Source organism: Trichosurus vulpecula, chromosome 3, assembly GCF_011100635.1.
Source record: "Trichosurus vulpecula isolate mTriVul1 chromosome 3, mTriVul1.pri, whole genome shotgun sequence".
Lineage (NCBI taxonomy): Eukaryota > Metazoa > Chordata > Mammalia > Diprotodontia > Phalangeridae > Trichosurus > Trichosurus vulpecula.
The window spans coordinates 93,250,530-93,270,720 of NC_050575.1; the positions used below are offsets into that span (position 1 = coordinate 93,250,530).

Sequence of the window (20,191 nt, forward strand, 5' to 3'; positions counted from 1 at the left end):
GATATGCTCACATATATGTATGCATGTAAACTGTCTCCTCTTAAAGCATGAAAGCTACTAGAGGGCAGGAATGTTTTCATTTTTGTTTCTACAGCATATAGCACAGCAGCTGGAACAAAGTAGGTATAGATGAATGCTTGATGATTGTTGCTATGCTGATCTCAATGTAGTGTAAGATCAAATTAACTTCTTTTGGCTGCCAAATTATGGTTAACTCATGTTTATTTTGCAGGCCATTAAACTTTTTTTCCCTATGAATTGTTGTCTAGACTTATTTGCCCTTATTTTAGTTGTTATTAATAACTTTTGCTTTCATATCACTTTCACTTCTAAATATATCTTACTGTCGCCTATCCAGATATTCATCTTTTGTTAAAAAAAAGTTTTAAAAAAAGAATAGGAGGGATCAGATCTACAAAAATAACCAATATGTCAACCGAGTCTGAGTGCATATTTCATGTTCCACAGCCATAATTTCTCACGTCTGTTAAGAATTTAATTGTTATGTGTGTGTTTTAATTTTGTAATCTAAATGTAGTCTTATATTTCTGTCTCTTAATTTTTATTTATCTCCTCTGGTTTGAGGCTGTCGAGATCTTTTTTTTTATTTCGTGATTCAGCCTTTTTTGTTAGCTATCCTTTTTGCCCCATTAGCTCTAGTTTGCTAAGTATAATATAACATATCAGGCTTCATTCAAGTCATTGAAAATAAATGTTAAATAGAACACTTCCAACGACAGACATCTGGGATGATTGCCTAGACCCATCCAAACATGTTGACATTTTTCCAAAACTCTCTACTCTTTTGATCCATTTCATCTACTTCTGAACCAATCTCTCATCTGTCAACAAAGGCATCATGAGAGACTTTGTCAAAGACCCTGGTGAAATTCAGAAATGCTTCAGCTATGACATTCCTTCATCTATAATGTAGTAATTGTATCAAGAAAGGAAATTCTCATGGCCTAGCGTGACTTAATATTGATGTACTCCTACTGTTTGGGAATGATGATTATTTTCCTTCCCTCATGAATCACCTTTTTAATAATGTTTCACACATAGAGAAAATGAGGTTCAGAAATAGAAACCAACCTGCACCAGGTCCTATAGCTGGTTAGTGCCAGAGTTGGAATGTAAATCCAGGCCATCTGTTGCCATCTCAGGATCCTTCCTGCGATACTTCATATCCATCTATGCATTGTCATCATTTGAAATTAAGACGAGACTCAGGCTTCTGTGGAATTTACTTTATTGATATAGACTATATCAGAGGGCATAGATGTAAATTGGTTTAGGTTGAACTCCTTCCCCGGGCCTGAGGTCAGTAAAAGACATGTATCTGTAGTGTGATCCCTCAGAGAAAAATGAGGCAGAAGAGGAAGAAGTAAAGGGATCAAGGCAATGGAGTACAGACTGGAGGGTGGACTGCGCACAAAACTAGTCAAGCTTCAGCATTTTCCCTGATGCTTTAATGTCACCTTTCCACCACTTTCCCTGTGAAAGAGAGAGACACACAAATATAAGACAGTTATAGAATGGCAGAGCTGGCAGTGACCTCACAGCTCATCTAGCTGAACCATCTTATTTCGTGGATGAGAAATAGTGGTCCCAATCTAGATTTGGTTTTGTTTTTCTCTCATGATACTGAAAGTATTTACCCCTTGACAGTAAAAACAGGGTAGGAGACTGGGCCATCTGAATCTAGCAACACCCAAGTCTAGAGCTCTTGTTGGCCAGTCTATGGGATAGGATAGGTATCTACATAATTAAGCTGAATGAAACCCTTACTTTGATGGTCTTAATATTTTTAATTAAAGATGTTTTCCTGAAATGAGTACTTCGGCTTGAATTATCCAAATAATTCATTGTCATGAGTAGGAAGTATGGCATTTTAGAAGGAAATATTCATTTGGATTAAGGACACCTGGTGTGAATTCTGGATTTTGCCACTTGTTAACTGTGTGATCTTGGTTCATTCCCTTATCTTCCTCATGGTTTCACTTTCCTCATCTATAAAACGAGAACACAGAAGCAAATTGTCTTTGAGATTCTTTCTAGCTCTAACAATCTTCAATAGCCTGAGATTCTGTGGTCTTGGTATTTTGGCAGGTATAAATATATATTCTACCCCTAGAGGGTAGAATTATAACAAGGTTGACTCTCTAGGAGCCTTTGAACAAGTGTTATAGAAAGTTTGGGATTTTCTGACTGGATGGGATCTTAGAACCCGGAACATGGAATATGGGAACTGGAAGGAACCTTAGAACATAGAACACAGAATGTGACACTTGAAGGAACCTTTGAGCTATCTAGTCCAACCTCCCATTTTACACATAGAGAAACAGAGATCAATTACTTACACCATTGCTTTACAGAAGGAACATTTGTTACCATACGTCTGGCCATCAGAGCCACAATGGGGGTTAGATTCTCTGGTGCAGTATACCTTGGGGTCTCGAAATTCACCACAGTCCACCTAGCATAGTACAATAGAAGAATGTTTCACAGAATCCCAGAAATGACCACATTCACAGAGACAGTATATTTTCCATGAAGCTAAAATCAGTCCCTTTATGGGTCAGTCTTATGCTTAAGCCATTTAGGAGAGAGATATTTTTCAACTGCATTACCGGTGTTTCTGCATTTGTAAATAGAATTGTGTATAATTTAATCTTCTTATCAACAATGCTGGGTGATCATGATAAGCATCAAATTTGGAACATTGCTGTCATAAAGAAATATGGGGGGCGAGGGGAGGAGGGGAAAAGAGGTAATCTTTCCCCTGTACTGAATGGCCCCAGATGGTTTTCTGAGGACCTGGCATATGGCAAACCTACCTCCAATACAATATTCCTTGGTGAGCCCCTTAAGATGATACCATATGATAGTTCATGGATTCAGAAACAATCATTATATTTAGGTGCCTAGATTCATTGTCTACTTTTGGAAAAAATGTTATAGAACATATAATGCAAGCTTTAATTTTACAGATAAAGAAACTGAATCCCAGAGGGAACAGTGATTTCCCCAATGCCACAGAGAAAGATAAAGGTAGAATAGGAAATAGAACCCAGATGTCCTGACCTCCAGCCCAATGTTCTTGTTTTTATAGGAGCATAAAGTCATCCCTCCACCTTGCTGTCTACACTCTGGCCATAACCCTCTCTCTCTCCCACTGAAATTGTAGAGTCTAACCCCTGAGACACTGGGCCCTGACATGTGTTTACTTTATCTTTCCTGGAATCAGGTCACCATGTTACCCCTTGACCATCTCCTTAACCTGCAACCTGTAAAATCCTTACTGTTACCCTTCCATCTTTCCTTCTTCTATTTTTTCCCCTATTACCATGGAAACTCCTTAAGGGAAAGGTCCACCTTGCTTGGTAATATTTACAAACTCAGAGCTTATAGCAGTGCTTGGCACATAGTAAATGCTTAATAAATGTTCTATCTCTCTGTTTAAAATCCCAAGTTAAAGCAATTTGGAATTGTTCAAAAGTATCACTGAACTGTCTATACCCTTTGACCAAACTATGCCACTACTAGGGGCTGTATGAATTAAGGCACAATCTGAATCCAGAGAAAGAACTGATAAATAGAAGTATGCATAGAATATTTTTTACATATGTGTGTGTGTGTGCATCTATGTCTAATGGTAGCCATCACTAATCCAGGGGAGGAAAGAAAAAAAGGAGAAAAAAGAGAAAAGGAAAAAAAGAAAGTTATTACATATAAATTTATTATATTTGTAAATGGAATAGCAAGTTACACATCATAGATTTTTAATTTCATGTGAAATTATTTTTATTATACTATGTTATAGAAATGCTTGCTTTATCACATAAATTAAAAATAAATTAAATTTTTAAAAAGTAAAAAATGAAAAAAGTATCCATGCATATAAAAATTTAATAACAATTGTTTTCATAATATCTTTTTTCATAAAAGTGACTGTCTACCTATTACGGAACAAACAAACTATGGTATATAATATAATGTAATATTATTGCACCATAAGAAAGGACAAATGGATAGTTTCAGAAGATACTAGGAATGTCTCAAAGAAGTGATGAAGAATGAAATGAGTAGAACTAGGAGAAAAATTTATACAAGCACCTCAATTTAACACATGTAGTTTTTTCCTTGGAAATACCTAATATTTACCCATCCTAATTTCTTTAGCAGTGTAGAACTTTGCACAGCCCCATAAAAAAGCAAAGTATTTATGGGATTTATTATTATTGTTAATTACAATAGCCCATTTATATAGTATCATAAAACACTTTCTTCACAACCATCCTTTGATGTAGGCAGTGCAAGCCTTATTATTCTCATAAAATATGACAAAGAAGCTAAGGCTTGAGAAATTTAAGTGACTTTGCCAAAGGTCACATGCCTAGCTAGTGGTAGAGATAAGGCATGAATCCAAGTCATTTTCAGATTCTAATATAACTGGTCTTTCTACTACACTTTTCCCTTTCATTTTATAGAAGAAAGAAGACCTGAGAGAGGGAACGATTTGTCCCAAATTTCACATGTTATATAGAAGAGCTGAGATTCTTGCTCCAAATTATCTTTCCAGGATGCAAATCTTTTCAGGATGCAAACTGCCAATCTCAATCCCTTTTGTTCCCACCAGAGATAAGGGAACAGCTTGTGCTATCAACCTACCCCTCATTCACATACAGGCATGCAAACACACACACACACACACACACACACACACACAAACACAATCCCTTATACATATAATAGGGCCAGCACATTGAGCTGATGAAAATCAGGTGGGCTTAGTTCCTAATTAAATAGTGTATCTTATAGTCCAACAAGTATAGTTTATGTGGGTCTTATTATTCTCTCCTACTGCCTACCAAAGGGTATTTTGTCCAGGACAGATATTAGAATTGGGCTCAGAACTCATTGAAAAGGTCAGCTTGACCAAATGGATATAGATAGTATTAAAAAGAAAGAAAATTAAAAGTGAGAGAGATGGACACCTTTCCCAAATACTTGGCCCAATAACCTTGGGATCCACACTCTTTTGTCTTTGGCAAAGGAAATAAGGAAGAGGCACTAGTGGCCTTGTCTTAATTCAGTCTCTTCCCACGTAGCCTACAGCCTAGGACCTTTGCTAGAGATCTGGGATTTTCCCACAGTTTCCTGGGGAAGGATGCAGGATGAGGGATTTGGGCTACTAAGGAAAGCAAAGGAAGAAAAAAGGGCTGGAGTTTGGGAGTTATCCAAGATATTTGACTTCATCACCTATCAATTTCTCTAGTGTTGGGATTGAGAAAAAGTCCTCCTCTCTGAGCCTCTGTGATGGGCAACATAAAACTGCCACCCTCAGGGTGGCCAAGATTCCAGGTCTGTTTGTCCCAAAGCTGTCCTCAGCAGGAAACCACTAATCATGGCTTTGTGGGACTTAAAGGTAGAATATAGAAAATAAAACATTAGACATAAAAGAGAACATAGAATTCAGAATGCCAGACCCTGGGGGAATCAGAGATGTCACCTAAACCAAACTTCTATTTTACAGAAGAGGAATTTCAAGATTTGAAATGTAAAGTATCTTTCCAAAGGTCCTAGTGGTAAAGATTTGAACACATGTCCTTTGTCTCCTACTCAAACACTTCTTTTCCATTATCAATGCAGATAATGCCAAACTCTTGCACTTTGCAAGATCTTTAAAAGTTGTGAATTTTTTTTAACTCCAAATCTGAGGTGTGTTTTGCAGAGTGTGCCATTTGAAATTTGCTTGTCATTGAACATCACAGGAGAAACAGGCTCCATGCTGGTCCTATCTAAGCATAATATCACAACAGTCCACATTTCATTAGCATGCCACAGTTTGCAAAATATTTTCCTTAAAACAAGCCCTGGGACATAAGGAATGATAGATTACTATCCTATTTTACATAAGAGGAAACTGAATTCAGAAAGGAGAAAAGCTGGTTGGGGAAGTGGGAGATGTGTTCCTGCCTTCAGAATTTCTTAAAGCTAGCAACAGTCACTTTCTTTCCCTCGCCCACCCCAGGCCAAGGTCAGTGAGATTTTCTGACACCTCTATAGACAGACAGCCCATAGGGATCATTTCTATTTGGGTTTGACACCACCATCTGATCCAAGTCTTTGATTATTTAGATAAGAAAATAGGGAGAGAGAGAGAGAGGGAGAGAGAGAGAGAGAGAGAGAGAGAGAGAGAGAGAGAGAGAGAGAGAGGTCTTCAAGGGCACATAGCTAGTAACAAGGAGAGCTGAATCCAGGTCCACCAGCTCTAAATCCAATGCCTTTAACACAGTTTTAAGGATCTGTTCAGACAATGAAGATAAGGAACTTGCCTACTGGTCTCTACCCTTTGTTTACCAACCCATCCTGCCTCCCCATACACATTTTTCTTTGAAGGTTGATGGAATAAATGGGTCCTGGAATTGTGTATCAACACCAAGTCTCGACTGTTGGCTTCCCTGATCCTTCTAGAATCCGATCTCTGGGACCATTCAGACACCCTCTTCCCCATCTGAGAACTGATCATGTGGATCGATCAGGTGGAGGGAGGGAGTAGGATGCAATACCAACATCTAGAAGTCAATTATGACCAAGGCCTCATACTTCTCTTCAACCTTCACCCCCAATTTCAACCCTGATAAAAAAAGCCTTCTCTATCCAAACTTTGTTTTTGACTACCAAACACTCCTAATTGAGCACCAGTCCCTATTCTTCCTTTATAATTTAATAAAGTCTAGTACCCAAAATCATCCCCCATCTGACCATGGCCCCTAAGCCCTTTCCTATCAAACGCTGGTCCCCATATCTTCCTAACCAGCCTTAGATCTCAACATTCTCACCTAATCTCTATACATAAGTCAACAAAAATTAATTATGAAGTGCTTACTATGTGCCAAGTGAGTACAGGACTGTTTGCCATGTCAATAGGCTTATAATAAGCTTCAGGCTGAGCTAATTCCTATAACACCAGGGCCAATTTCCAGTAATAAATTCTGCAAAGCTTAGGCTTAGGTTCCTTAAAATGTATTAGGAAGAATCCTGAATTTAGTGTCTCAAAACCTTGATTCAAATGTTGATTTTGTCACCACCTATTTGACCTCATTCAAATCATTTTACCACTTTGCCTCAGTTTCCTTGCTTGTAAGTGGAAAGGGGGAATTATGATTAGGCTACGTCTAAAGTTGTTTTTTTTTTAAATAGCTCTCTTCAATATAATAAAAGCTTCTTACAAGGAAATGTATATCCAAATTGTACAGTAAAATAATTTTGTTAAATTTCTGAAAAGCAGTGAGATATGGTGAAAAGAAATTTGGTTCTGAGGTAGGAAACTTGGTTTTTGGTCTCGGTTCTGAATTTTACTTGTTGTATGACCTTGGGTGAATCACTTGTTTCTCCGAGCCTCAATGATCACATCTGTAAAGTGGGTATAATAATAATGCAATTTGCCCTTCTCAAGACTATTGTCAAGAAAATATTATAACATAGGACTAAAGCTGAAAGGGACCTCAGTGGTCATCTAGTCCTACTCCCTCATTTTATCCATAAGGAAGGCAAGGCCCAGAGATTACATGACTTGCCTAAGGTTTACGAAGAGAGTGACAAAGGCAAGTCTTCTCACTCCAAATTCAGAGTACATTCCACTGTATCTCTAAATCTTAAAGTGTCGTAGCAACAAGAGCTGTTATTGTCATCACATGCGACATGGCTATTTGTGTATATAGCTCATCCTGTTTCTATATTCTAAGCTCCTTGAAAGTTACAGACTACATTTATTCACCTTGGTATCCAGAACAGGCCACTGTAAGAGATAAGGGGCTTAATAATTGTTTGTCATTTTTAGATAGGAATACCTGGCTTTCAATCCTACCTCCATTTCCTATTTACCACACAATGGGAGTCAAGTCACTCTCATTCTTGGGACCTCAGTTTCCTCCACTATAAAATGAATGCATTGAACTAGATTTCTTATAGTTCTACATCAATGATAGCCAAGGTCCATCTCCATGCTAATAGGCATACTACCCCTGTCACCAACATCAGCATGAAGTAATGGAAAGAGGGATTTGGAGTCAATGGATCTGGGTCATCTACTTTACCATCTAAATGTCCTTAAACTTTCTAGGCCTCATATTATTCTTCTGTCAAATGTCAAGAAGATATCTGATGTTCCTTCTAGCTCCCTTATCCTGGGAGGCAGGGAAGCCAAACTCATTAAAGAATAGATTCTGAAAACAAGAATAAATCTTCGAGTCTTAACCATTCTAAATCTACTTGGGAGAACAAAATGATAGTTTTATATATTTTGAAACACTGATGCATATATGGATAATTGAAGGGCTAATCACAGTTCATTCTGACCTATTCATTAAAACATATCCTGAGTATACTTTCATACTTTAAGCACTTGAAAGCAATTAAAGAGCATCTGTTTCAAGTTATTTGGACTTTTCAATGTAACTTTCTTTCTTTCCCCAAAGTTTCAAATCAAGCATTAGGGATTTTAAGATTATAGGATTGAAAACTAGAAGAGCCCTAAGCAATTCTCTAGTCCAAACCTTTTCATTTGACAAAGGAGGAAATTGGGGGCAAAGAAGTATAGTGACTTATTACACAGGACGTATGGTGTAGGACAGATAGCTGTGAGCCAAGGCTCAGAGGAAGGATTTGGGGTTGATTTAATTAAATTCAACAAATATTTACTAAGCACCCACTATACATAAGGAACTGTGCTCAGCACTGGAGGTGCAAAGACCAAATATATACACACACACACACACACACACATGTGTGTGTGTGCATGTGTGTATGTGTGCATGTATATATATGCATGTGTATATATGTATATGTGTGTGTAAACATACACACACACACACACACACACACACACACATATATATATATATATATATATATATATATATATATATATGCATATAGTCCCTGCCCTCAATCAGCTTATGTTCTAGGAGGGGTGGACAGGACTGCAAAGAAGGAGGGAAAGAAGAAAGAGAGACAGAGAAAGACAATGAGAGACAGATACAAAGTCAGAAGCAGACAGAGAGAGAGAGAGAGAGAGAGAGAGAGAGAGAGAGAGAGAGGGTGAAGAGTGGGGAGAAGAAAGGAGAGAGATAGAGACAGGATAGAGATAGAGACAGACAGACAGAGAGACAGAAAGAGAGCTCATTCTATTGGGAGTCAGCTGAATCTGGCCTGTAGTCCCAACTCTATCTCTAAATCACAACATAACCATTGTTATAGAGTGAAATCAATACTCCAAGTTAAAGTTGAATGGATTGACCAGTAAGCTTCTCTCTAGTCCTAAGATTTTATTATTCCTGTTATCTTATGTCACTTTGCCTCTTGAGACTGTTAGCAAAAGGAAGAATTCTTACTAAATGATAGGTAATGTCCCTTTCAACTTCAGATCCTAAATAGTTGAGTCATGATTGGAAACTAGCTTTCTTCTACCTACAAACCCAGTGGTCTTTCCAAGATACCCAGAGCAAATGTAAGGATGGGCTAGAAACTAGGGGAGAATTTTGGTTTTCCTTTTGACTGAGAAGTTAAGAACAAACAGGTTCAAGTGAATAGTTTCACCCTCTCTCCAACATGTCTCAGGGAGAATAGACTACTAAGGAGCCGACCCTGAGGGGACAAAGATGGCTTTGATGTGTTCTGAAAGGGAGGTTTTGTCCTCTGCCTTGCAGGAATAGGTAATGTGAAGCTTGTCCTAACAGAATATACCCCCGTCCATCATTCAACTTAGAATCAGAGACTCTTAGACCCAGTATAGAGCCTTGGCATGTGCTGAGTCCAATACGGTAACTTTAAAGGAGAAAGCGCCTGAGGCCCAAAGAGAAGGGACTTGTCCAAAATTATATAGTAAGTTAGTGATTAAAAGAGCTGCAACCAGACCTCAATTTTCCAGTGAGGGCTTTTGGTATTACAACATCCTACCCCGCTGCATTCTGCCACAACATGGATTCACCAGTAGCACAAGAGAAACCAAGATGGATTTCTAGTGTCCATGTGGTGGCCCTACTGTCTGTGTCTAGAACTCTATAGGTGGCTATAGGTGGCACAGTGAATAAGAGCATTGCACCTAGAGTCAGGAACACTTCTTTTCAAATACAGCTTCAGATACTCACTAGCTGTGTACCTGTGGGCAAGTGGCTTAACCTTTGCCTCAGTTTCCTCATTTATAAAGTAGGGATAATAATATCCCCAACATCCCAGGGTTGTTGCAGTGATAATATATATATATAATATATCTATCTACATTATATTATGTATACACATAACATATTAGATATTATATCTAGATATCATGTGATTCTATATATTCTCTATATAATATATACATATAAATTATATCTACAAACCTCAAAGTGTGGTATAAATGCTAGTTTTATTATTATTATTATTGTTGTTGTTGTTGTTATTAATCTATGCTTATAAAAATATCAGGCCACATCATAAGTACTATGTCTGGTTCCAAGTGTGACATTTGCAGAAGGATATCGATAAGCTTCAACATTTACAGAAGAAGGCAGCCGAGAAAGTGAGTAGGTCAGAAAACATGTCCTCTCCAGCACTTGTTGCAGGAGCTGAAAAAGATTAGCCTAAAGAAAAGAAGACTTAGAGGAAAAGTCAATTTCTTAAAACATTTGAAGAATCCTGATGATTTTTTAGATTTGTTTTACCTCATTCCGGAGAGCAAAACTAGGTATATTAGGGAAATTTTACAGGGAGGTGAATTTCAATTTAACATGTGAACAAACTCATTAACAATTAGAAGTGCTCCATAAAAGGGTAAGATGCCAAAAGAGGTAGTGAGTTCCCTGTCACTGGACATCTTCAAGTAGAGGCTGGATCCATATCTCTTTGGGCCTTATTGGGAGATGTCACAGAAAAGATTCTGGTTGGACTAGATGTCCCCCCAAAGTCCCTTCCTACTCCAATGTTCTGTGATTCTAAATGACTTGCTCATGGTAAAACAATATGTCACACTTTATATGGCTGAAACCCAAGATGCAGCCTAGTACAGTGGAGAGAACACTGGATTTGGAGTCAGAGGACTTTGGTTCATATCCCTATTCTGCCACATATGACCTTTGCGATTGTTGGGCAAGTCTCTTAGCTTCCCCAAGCATGTTTCCTCATCTGTAAAGTGAGGGTGTTGAACTAGCTGATTTTTAAGCTGTGACCCTAGAATTTTGTTGGATGTGTCCACTAGACAACTAGTATAAGTTGGGCCCCTTCCCAGCCATACCCCTAAATCCCCAGTTTAAACTCAATGTTCTAGAAAGTCTACATGTATTGGTAAGGTTCACATACTCATGTATTATATTCTCTGTGTTCAACCCCAAGCCAGGTTCCATGCTTTCATAGAGAATTTAGAAAAAATGAGTCATTGCTTGGCCTGGAAAAAGGGAGAAGTAATATGTACTGACCTTCCCTCCTCCTTGGCTGGTGACATCTGGAAAAACAAAAGCACAAAACCCACACAATGAAATTCCCAAACCTTCAATGAAGGAAAATCTTTATATCCAGCAAGATTTCTTGACTTATCAAAGACAGAGGACATGAAGTATGACTATGTTAAAGAGGTAGATTTTATGACATTTTCAGAGCATTTATTTACCTCAAGGTTACTTGAGATGAAACCATTCTGAGACTGGTGAAAGAAAAGGTCATGGTCAGGAACTGATTGGCAAGCAGTATGGTGAAGTTTAAAGTGCCCTGACATGAAAGTGATAAAACTTAGGTTCTAGCCCTGGCTTTGCCTATGACTTTCATGAGATTTTGGATAAGATGTTCTCCCTCTCTGGGATTCAAGTTCTTCCTCTATAAAATAGGTTTAACTATATTAAAGTTCTTTCTACTATGACTGCAACATTGTGAAATTCACAGAATTCAGAACTGGGTAGGGGAATCATGTCCCAGAGATTTGACACATGAAAATAGTTTGATTAAATCAGTTTCTCTAAAGATGAGAAACCACGTTAGTAGTGGGTTTAAAACAATACTGTACAAATTAGAAAGTAGGGATCTTTCATTTGGGGAAGAGAAGTCTTAAGGGGAAAAGGTGGTAATCTATTTGACTTTAAATATTTGAAAGATTAAATTTATTCTGACTGGGCCAAGAAGACAAATTATGAACAATGATTGGGAGTTGCTGAAAGGCATGTTTTATTTTGATATATGGGAAACCTTAGTAATTATCAAACCTTCCCCCAATGACAAGCATTGCAAAGTAGTGAGTTCCCCATTACTTGAATTCTTAATCAAAAGCTGGATAACCTTATGCTTGTCAGGGACAATGCAGTGGACTAGGAGTCCCTGTCATTTCTGAAATTCATTGATCATGGTTTGAGATAGAGAAACTGATGTCTGAAAAGGGGAAGTGACTTGTTCAAGCTAATGACAATGTCAAGATTTCTGAACCCAGGTGTTTTTATCATAAATAATAGCCTTAATTCTCTTCAATATGCCATAGATACCTAATATTTTAGGGAATTAAATTTATCAACCAATTAAATAATTGTGAGCATAGTGAAATGCAAAGAACTTCAGACTGGGAGGCAGAATTATTCAGATGACTAAGTATTTACCTAAGTGGAATCAAGCCAATTAATCACATAAAATTTGAGATTTTTTTTTCTAATTAGCTCCAACTATACTACTTTGTGGGCTGTTTAGGACTGTATGCCCCTACTTGCTCCAACTCAGGCCACGGGAGTAGAGGAAATTCTTAGGAGCACAAGAGAAGGATGAAAGACTCTTTAAATCCAATGAGATGACTCTCTTTATCTTTCTTCACAAAATGTAAAAAACAAAAAGGATCTCAGAACATAAACTACAGGAAAACAGAGCTAGAAGATACCTTAGATTTCAGCTATCACAACCATTGAGTCATTTATTTTACTTCCCAAGAACTTTACTCAAGGTCATACATCAAATTAATGGGGAATTGAGATCTGAATGCAGAGGTACTGACTTTCAACTTAAGCCTCTTTCCACTACTCCATGGTAGAGGGAAGTAGGTCAGAAGGACTGAATAAGCAAAACAATTCAGGCTACTTACTAGCTTTGTGTAGCAAGACAATCTTTGTTCATATGACAAAAGCTACCAAATTGGAACAGCTAATGTTAGGTGCTGGGTAATACTGACATAGCAATATTTTGATCATTTATACAAATGTTGATCATTAAGATGATTCCCAACATTGTTTTGGCTGACCATATACAGACATGGGTTCATTCCCTAACCCAGGAAATCTTCTATCCCTGTGCTCGAGGAAAACAATGACAAATTGGAGTAGGTACACAGGAAGGTGTCCAGGATGCTAAACAGAATAAAATCTGTGCTATATGAGGAAACCAATGTTGAGCCTGGAGGAAGGGAGACTGTAGGGCAGACAATCATCACCTTGTCATTAATTTTGAAGTATCACCACGAAGATGAAAGATTAGACCTGTTTTGCCATCAGAGTTTAGAACTAGGAACAATGGGTAGAAGGTGGCCCCCAAAAGTGATATGACTAAAAGTAAACATTTCAATGACCACATCAACCCCTAATCCAATAGATCTGTCATCCCTGTGTCTAAGAAGAAAACCTTCCTCTGCCCTGAAAATGCTGGTCCAGGACTTAACAGTTTTCTAAGTGAGAGGTCTGACTAACACAGAAGACAGTGGGAATTTAGCTTCCCTAATTCTTGCCCCCAGGCTTCTATTAGTTTCTCTTAAGATTTCATTAGTTAATTTGACTGTTATGTCACACTGTTGATAATTGTTGGCAATTCTGGCCCATTAAGACCTCCCCACATCCCCACCTCAGGAACTTCAGATGTGAATTGCTTGTCCAGCTACATATGCTCCCATCCTATCGTTCAAAATAAGCTTATGCAGAGCCAGACCCTCTACCATTTTGTAAAGTGCTGATTCTTTTCAAGATGTGTCCTTTATCAGGCCCTGGCCTGGCCAGAAAAGTATAGTTGCCAAATAAATGGAACACTAACAAACTAATAATATACCCAATAATCACCACAACTCACCTGAGAAGAAGCAGAAGAAGGCCAGAGAAAGAAGTACAAAGGCACCTGTTGCTTTCATGGTGAAGGGAGGGTGCTCCAGCTAAACCTGCTATGGTGAAGAAGCGTTCCACATAGCATACATATATATAGACATGGTATTGGGAGTGGGAATCCCCACCTTGTTTATAAAATCGCCTTCTAAAGTCACTTCCAACCCTAAAAGGGAAGATATTTATTGGGGCATGTCATGAACTTAAAGGAATGTTTTATGCTCCACATCATTGGGAGAAATTAGAACAATTATAAGAGTCGCACCTTAGATCTCATTCATTAAGAGGATGTAGCCTCCAAGGGACAGGTAATCTCCATTTTTCTGCCCAACCAGTCCCTTTCCCGAGATTTCCACTGCCTTCAAGCGGATGAGTCACTGGGGAAGGTGAATCACTGGGGAAGCTTCGGCTGATTTCTGTATGAAACTAGTCAGCTGAGACCCATTAACACTGGTCCTAGCGATTCACTCTAGAAGAATGAAGGTGAATGATGAAATAAGTGTTGAGTGTGACTAATTTTGGAAGGGTCCCAATCTTCTCAGGAGTGGTAGGAGATGAGTGATAATTCTTTTTTTCATTGAAGTTATTTAAACGTCACTATGGAGACAACAGAAAGAAGCATCAATGACCAGATGCTCTTCTGATTCATTAGTTAGATACATTCTGGGGGTGGTATTAGATGGTGGGAGACAGCAGTACAGTATAATGGAAAGAACACTGGCCTTGAGGGGTCAAAGGATCATAGGACCCTATGTTTTAGAGTAGTAAAGAGCCTCAGAAACTATCTATTTCTCATTTGAGACTCAAAGAAGAGAATTTACTTTCACGAATTATCCAAGGTGATTAAAATTTTAAGTAGCAGACTTTGAGCCAAGGTTCATTAAATCCAAATCCTTAGGTGCTATTTAAGGGAAAGCTTGAAGAAAGGGCAGCATTTCAATTAGTCAAGATCATTATGGGGTGCAGGAGAGGTTAGAATATCACAATGTGGTGAACAGAGTAAGGTTTTTTTGCACTACACTATGCTTTCCTTCTTGGAACACCTGATGCCAAATCCAGACTTTATTACTTACTAGCTGTGTAAATCTGGGCAAGTTACTCACTACTCTGTGCCTCAGTGTCTTAATGGGGATACTATGACTTACACTATCTAACTTACACCTAATTCACAGGGTTGTTTTGAGGAAAAAAAACTTAAATGTATAGAAATATATTTTAGTATTATTTATTTTTTGAAGGTGAAATCTTCTATTAATAAGACCTAAATGTGAGTCATACAGTTGTCTTAATATTTATGTCTTTTGCCATCCAACCCTTTAAGTCCTATTCATATTGTTACTCTCCTAAATCTTTCCCTGACTTCTACAGTTAGAAATGGTCTTCCCATTTGATCTTGTAACACATTTTATTACTTTCCTTTTAGATATTTATATTATAATTTGTAATATACATATATACATACATACATACATACATACATCTTACATATATATAGTCTTTACCAGAGGCTGCTTAGAGTAGTGGTTAGAGAGATGGCCTGCAAGCCAGGAATAATAAAAAAATAATAACAGCCAATCTTCTTAGATCTCTTCAAGGTTTCCAAAGTACTTAAACATGCATTATGCATATTATCATCACAAATATATGAGTTGTAGGTGTTATTATTACCTCCATTTTACAGATGAGGAAGCTAAGGCAAGCATGATTAAGTGATTTGCCCAAGATTACACAGCTTGTAAATGTCTGGGGAAGGATTCAAACTCTCACCCTCCCATCTCTAAGTCCAGCGCCTTGAATTCAAGTCTCATTCTGATATATACTTAGGTATGTCATCTTGAGCAAGTCACCTAACTTCTCAGGAGCCCAGGTGACTCATTAAGACTATAAGTTTCAAAGAATATGCTGACCTACATTGGTAAAAGGATTTTCCTCATCAGAGATTTCAGTACCTTTCCTTATGCCCTATGCTCTCTTTCTTATGTGATAAACCCTTTGAGGGTAGGACTCTGTCTTGCTTATATTTGCCTTCTTTCTCAGTGCTGAAAAAATAAGTGAAGGAACAAATGAATGAAAGGGAAAAAAGCATTTATTAAGTGTTCACTATAATCCAGACACCTTGCTAAACTTAATATCATTATTAAATGAATTTATAAACGAATCTTACGACCCCACCCCCAAGCCCCTTCCCTTGCTCTAGCCTGTGCTGATGTTTAAACAAAACATTGCTTATTGGATAATTATAGACTCCTCAGTCTGACATTCAAAGCTGGCCATGGTCTGGCCAACACCTACCTCTTTGACTTCAACACACTTGACTGCCTTTCACATAGCGCAATCCCAGTCCAAAGTCCATGTCTTCCAGATGTGCTACCACACTTTTCTACCTCTGTATCTTAACTTACCCTGTTCTTTACACATGGGATATCCTATCCCACTCAGCAACACTTGTGATCTATTAAAATTCTGCCCATCTTTCAAGGCCTATCTCAAATGCCACCTCCATCATTAAGTCTTCTATGATTTTCCTGAGTTGAGAATGATTTCTTTCTCATATGAAGCCATAGTACTTTCTAATCCTCTTAGTTGCTTATCATGTTTGATTGGTATTATGTTCACCTATACGTATTTTTCTCCCCTTCCAACATTGTAAGTTAGTTGAGGGAAGGAACTTTGTCTTCCTTCGATTTATATCTTCTCGAATGCTAAGGAGAGTACTGGCTTCATTCTAGCAGGTGTTTATGATATGAACAGACCTGGCATTTGAGATAGGGCTCCAAAGGTTGTACCTGTGGTTTAAATGATATTACTTTCAGATGGAGTGTTGTGCACAGTTATAGCCCCACAGTTTTTGGAAAGGCACTGGCATATCCAATCCCTGTCCATATCCTTTATAAGACTACATGTTGCTTTCTCTGATAGAATGGAAGTTCCTTGAGGGTAGGGAAGATTTTGTCTTTGTGTCTCTATCTCCAAAGCCTACTATTGTGCCTAGAACATAAATCACTTGAAAAAATGTTTATTAAACAACTGACTTTTTGGTAGCAAGAAGCAGCAAGAAGGAATAGTGACAAGTGTATTGGACTGAGACGTAGGATAACCTGAGTTCAAATCCTGCCTAAAACACTTACCAGCTATGTAACCAGGGCAAAAGAGTCACTTTGCACTCTTGATCTCAGTTTTCTCATATATAAAATGAAGGGGTTAGACTATCTAGCTTCTAAGGTCCCTTAGAGCTCTAAATCTATGATTTTATGAATTTCGAAAACCTGACAAAACTGAGCCCAGAAAGTACTTCCTAACATCTGGAGCCAAAGGAAGGTGGAGTAGGCTAGTTGAAAGGTAGTTTCTCATCATTGGAGATCTTCAAGGATAAATTGACTGGCCACTGGTTAGGTAGGTTGTATGAGTATTTGTTTCTAGGTAGGGGTTAGGCTAGATGATTGCCAAGGTCCCTTTTAATTCTACGATTTTGTAACCTTACAAAAAATTCTTCCTAAGAAGAAGGAAATCAACTTTGGTGCCAAAGGGAAACCAGAGGAATTCAGTAGGCCAAGTAAAACAAGGCTCAAACTATCTACACTTATATGGGTCAGTCAATTTCTAACTAAGCCCAACCAGTGACCTCTTCTCCCCTTGTGGTCAGACAAGCCATTCTCCCCCTTGGATAAAGAGAAGACAAGAACAATTTTTAAGTCACTTCTGAATAATTAATGTGCAGGGATCCAGGCAGCATGGTATTATAAAAAGAACCCTGGATTTTGAGCCAGAAAACCTAAGATCATATCTATGTTATAATGCTAACTAGGTAAAGTTAAGAAAGCAGCTTCATCACTCTGGGCCTTGGTCCCCTCACCAAAAAAAGTAAGGGATTAAAGGAGATAATAACAAGAGTTCACATTTATACAGCACTTTGAGGTATGCAAAGTATCTTACACAGGATGATCTCGTTTGAGCCTCACAACAACCCTATGAGGTAGGTACTATAATTATCCACATTTTATAACTAAGAAAATTGGGGCTTATAGGGGATAAGTGACACAGCTAGTAAGTATCTGGGGCAAGAATTGAACCATAGTGTTCCCTGACTGTATGTTCAGCATTCCATGATGGTATCTAAGGTCCTGCTCAGGTCTTATTCCACGATCCTAAGATCTACTTGCTATTCCTAACTTGTTTAACAATGCAGACAGTATTGTCTCTCTGCTCATTTGATAAGCCACTCTCAGGCACTTCCAAGGGCAAATCCTTGAGGTGGTCCCCCTCTCCTACCCTCTTTGTTTTTTTCATCAAGGAGCAGGGCCTTCTTTGGATTGCAGGTGAGAAGAATCCTATGAAGTCTGGCCTGCCTCGTTTCCCTGTTAACCAGATCAAAAGGAGGAATAGAATCCTTTTTTCCATGAACTTATAAAATAACAATGAATCATCAAGGTGCATTGAGGGAAAAAAGGGCCCTACTCTACAGGCAGCTCTGTAAATATGACAGAAAATAGGAAATCAGAACAAGGTATGTAAAAACCCTATAAAATGTATTTTCAATTAAAGAGCCAGGGTAATTTCGAAATGAGAGGTAATGAGCCTCATTTTAACAAATGCACCACAACTCACGGGTGTTGTCAAATGACTAGTATTCTTTAGCAACTTACCTTTCCATAGAACTTTGACACTTACAAAGTATTTCCCTCACATTTAACCTATAAATCCAAGTAAGCCATAGAATCTAAATCTTGAAGGGACCTTAAAGACCATTCCATCCAATCCCATTATTTTACAAAGGATGGAACTGTGACTGGCCCAAGGAAATAGCAGAGCTAAGCTCTGAATTGAAGTCTTCATATTCCTCATCCAGTGTTCTTGCTCTTTTCCCATACAACATAAACCATTAGAACTGGGAAGGCTCTGCAAGATCAGCTCCAACTCCCTTATAGTAGAAATGAGAAAATGAAGGCTCAGAAAGTTTTAAGTGACTGATGCAAAAACTCACAGCTTGTTAGTAGCAGAGCCAGGTTTCCAAATGAGGCACCCTGACTTCAAAGTCAGGAATTTTCATATCTATCTCATCCATCTTTTACTTTCCACTCACATCACACCCACTCTAATTCAGGATCTCATCACTTCTCACCCGACCTATTGCAATAGCCTCTAGATTGACATCCTTACATCTACACTCCTCGACCTCCAATCCAGCCTCTGCTCAGCTGCCAAAAGGCTATTTCTAAGACAGAGGCTGGACCACATTGCTCCCCAGCTCAGGAGTCTTCAGTGGCTTACTATTTCCTCTCAGATAAATACATACTCTTTGAGATTTAAAGTCCTCCACAGCTTGCCAGTAGACTGTCTTTTTCACATTCCTCTTCTTCCTCATGCACACTATGCTCCAAACAAACTGCCTGATTTGTTATTCCCAGAATTCAGAATTCCATTTCCTGTCTCTCTTTCTTTGTACAGGCTTCTCTCTATGCCTGGCATCCTCTCTCTGTTCACTCCCACCTCTTTTAATGCTTACCTCCATTCAAGGCCTCAGCTTGTGTCACCTCCTATATGAAACCTTTCTTGATTCCTGAAATTCTTAATGGTTCTCACCTTCAGTTCCCTGCCTTCCAAAATAAATACACCATTTTATAATTTTTTTGCATTTTTTTGTATTTACTTATCTATGTAGCTGTTTTTCCTTCTAGATGTTTCTCTCTAGAATGAGTCTTGAAGTCAGTGGATTTTTACCCTTAGAACTTAGCACAGTGCCTGACACATAATAGTAATACATGATTTTAATTAGATTGAATTGAGTTGCCATTCCTTCACATTGTAGTTGATCTTATATCCATCTTACAGATGAGGAAAATTAGAATCCTCACTTTGCATCTGGGTTGAGAACAGAAAATTCACTAACCTGACTAGTCACAGAAACATAGAATACATCTTTATTGTATATAACAGGTTCATTATGCCACAGGAATAATTTACATACCAACATTAAGTTCACCAAAGCCACCCCAAAAATATCTCACCCATAATTCTTTCAAAGGATAGTAGACTTTTTGCTTGGTGTAGTATCGAAGGAGATATTGTTTACAAAGTTATTTGTATGCTAATAAATGGGT

At 38.2% G+C, this 20,191-nt stretch overlaps 1 protein-coding gene across 1 annotated transcript; it reads right to left on the reverse strand.

The window, feature by feature from the left end:
* Positions 1–1,448: 1,448 nt before the first annotated feature.
* Positions 1,449–14,122, reverse strand: LOC118844110 (serine protease inhibitor Kazal-type 6-like). Its single transcript, XM_036751939.1, has 4 exons — positions 14,065–14,122; positions 11,460–11,485; positions 2,361–2,476; positions 1,449–1,494 (listed from the first exon to the last, which is right to left on the reverse strand). Exons 1-4 carry the CDS (start codon positions 14,120–14,122, stop codon positions 1,449–1,451), a joined length of 246 nt encoding a protein of 81 aa, XP_036607834.1.
* Between the last annotated feature and the right edge of the window lie 6,069 nt (positions 14,123–20,191).

What these genes read in the sequence shown, in the direction of transcription:
- LOC118844110 (XM_036751939.1), bottom strand. Translation starts at nt 14,122, where the DNA reads ATGAAAGCAACAGGTGCCTTTGTACTTCTTTCTCTGGCCTTCTTCTGC. An exon ending in CTTCTTCTGCTTCTTCTCAG is followed by an intron (nt 11,486 to 14,064) that starts GTGAGTTGTGGT and finishes TTGTTTTTCCAG; the next exon opens with ATGTCACCAGCCAAGGAGGA. An exon ending in CCAGCCAAGGAGGAGGGAAG is followed by an intron (nt 2,477 to 11,459) that starts GTCAGTACATAT and finishes GTACTATGCTAG; the next exon opens with GTGGACTGTGGTGAATTTCG.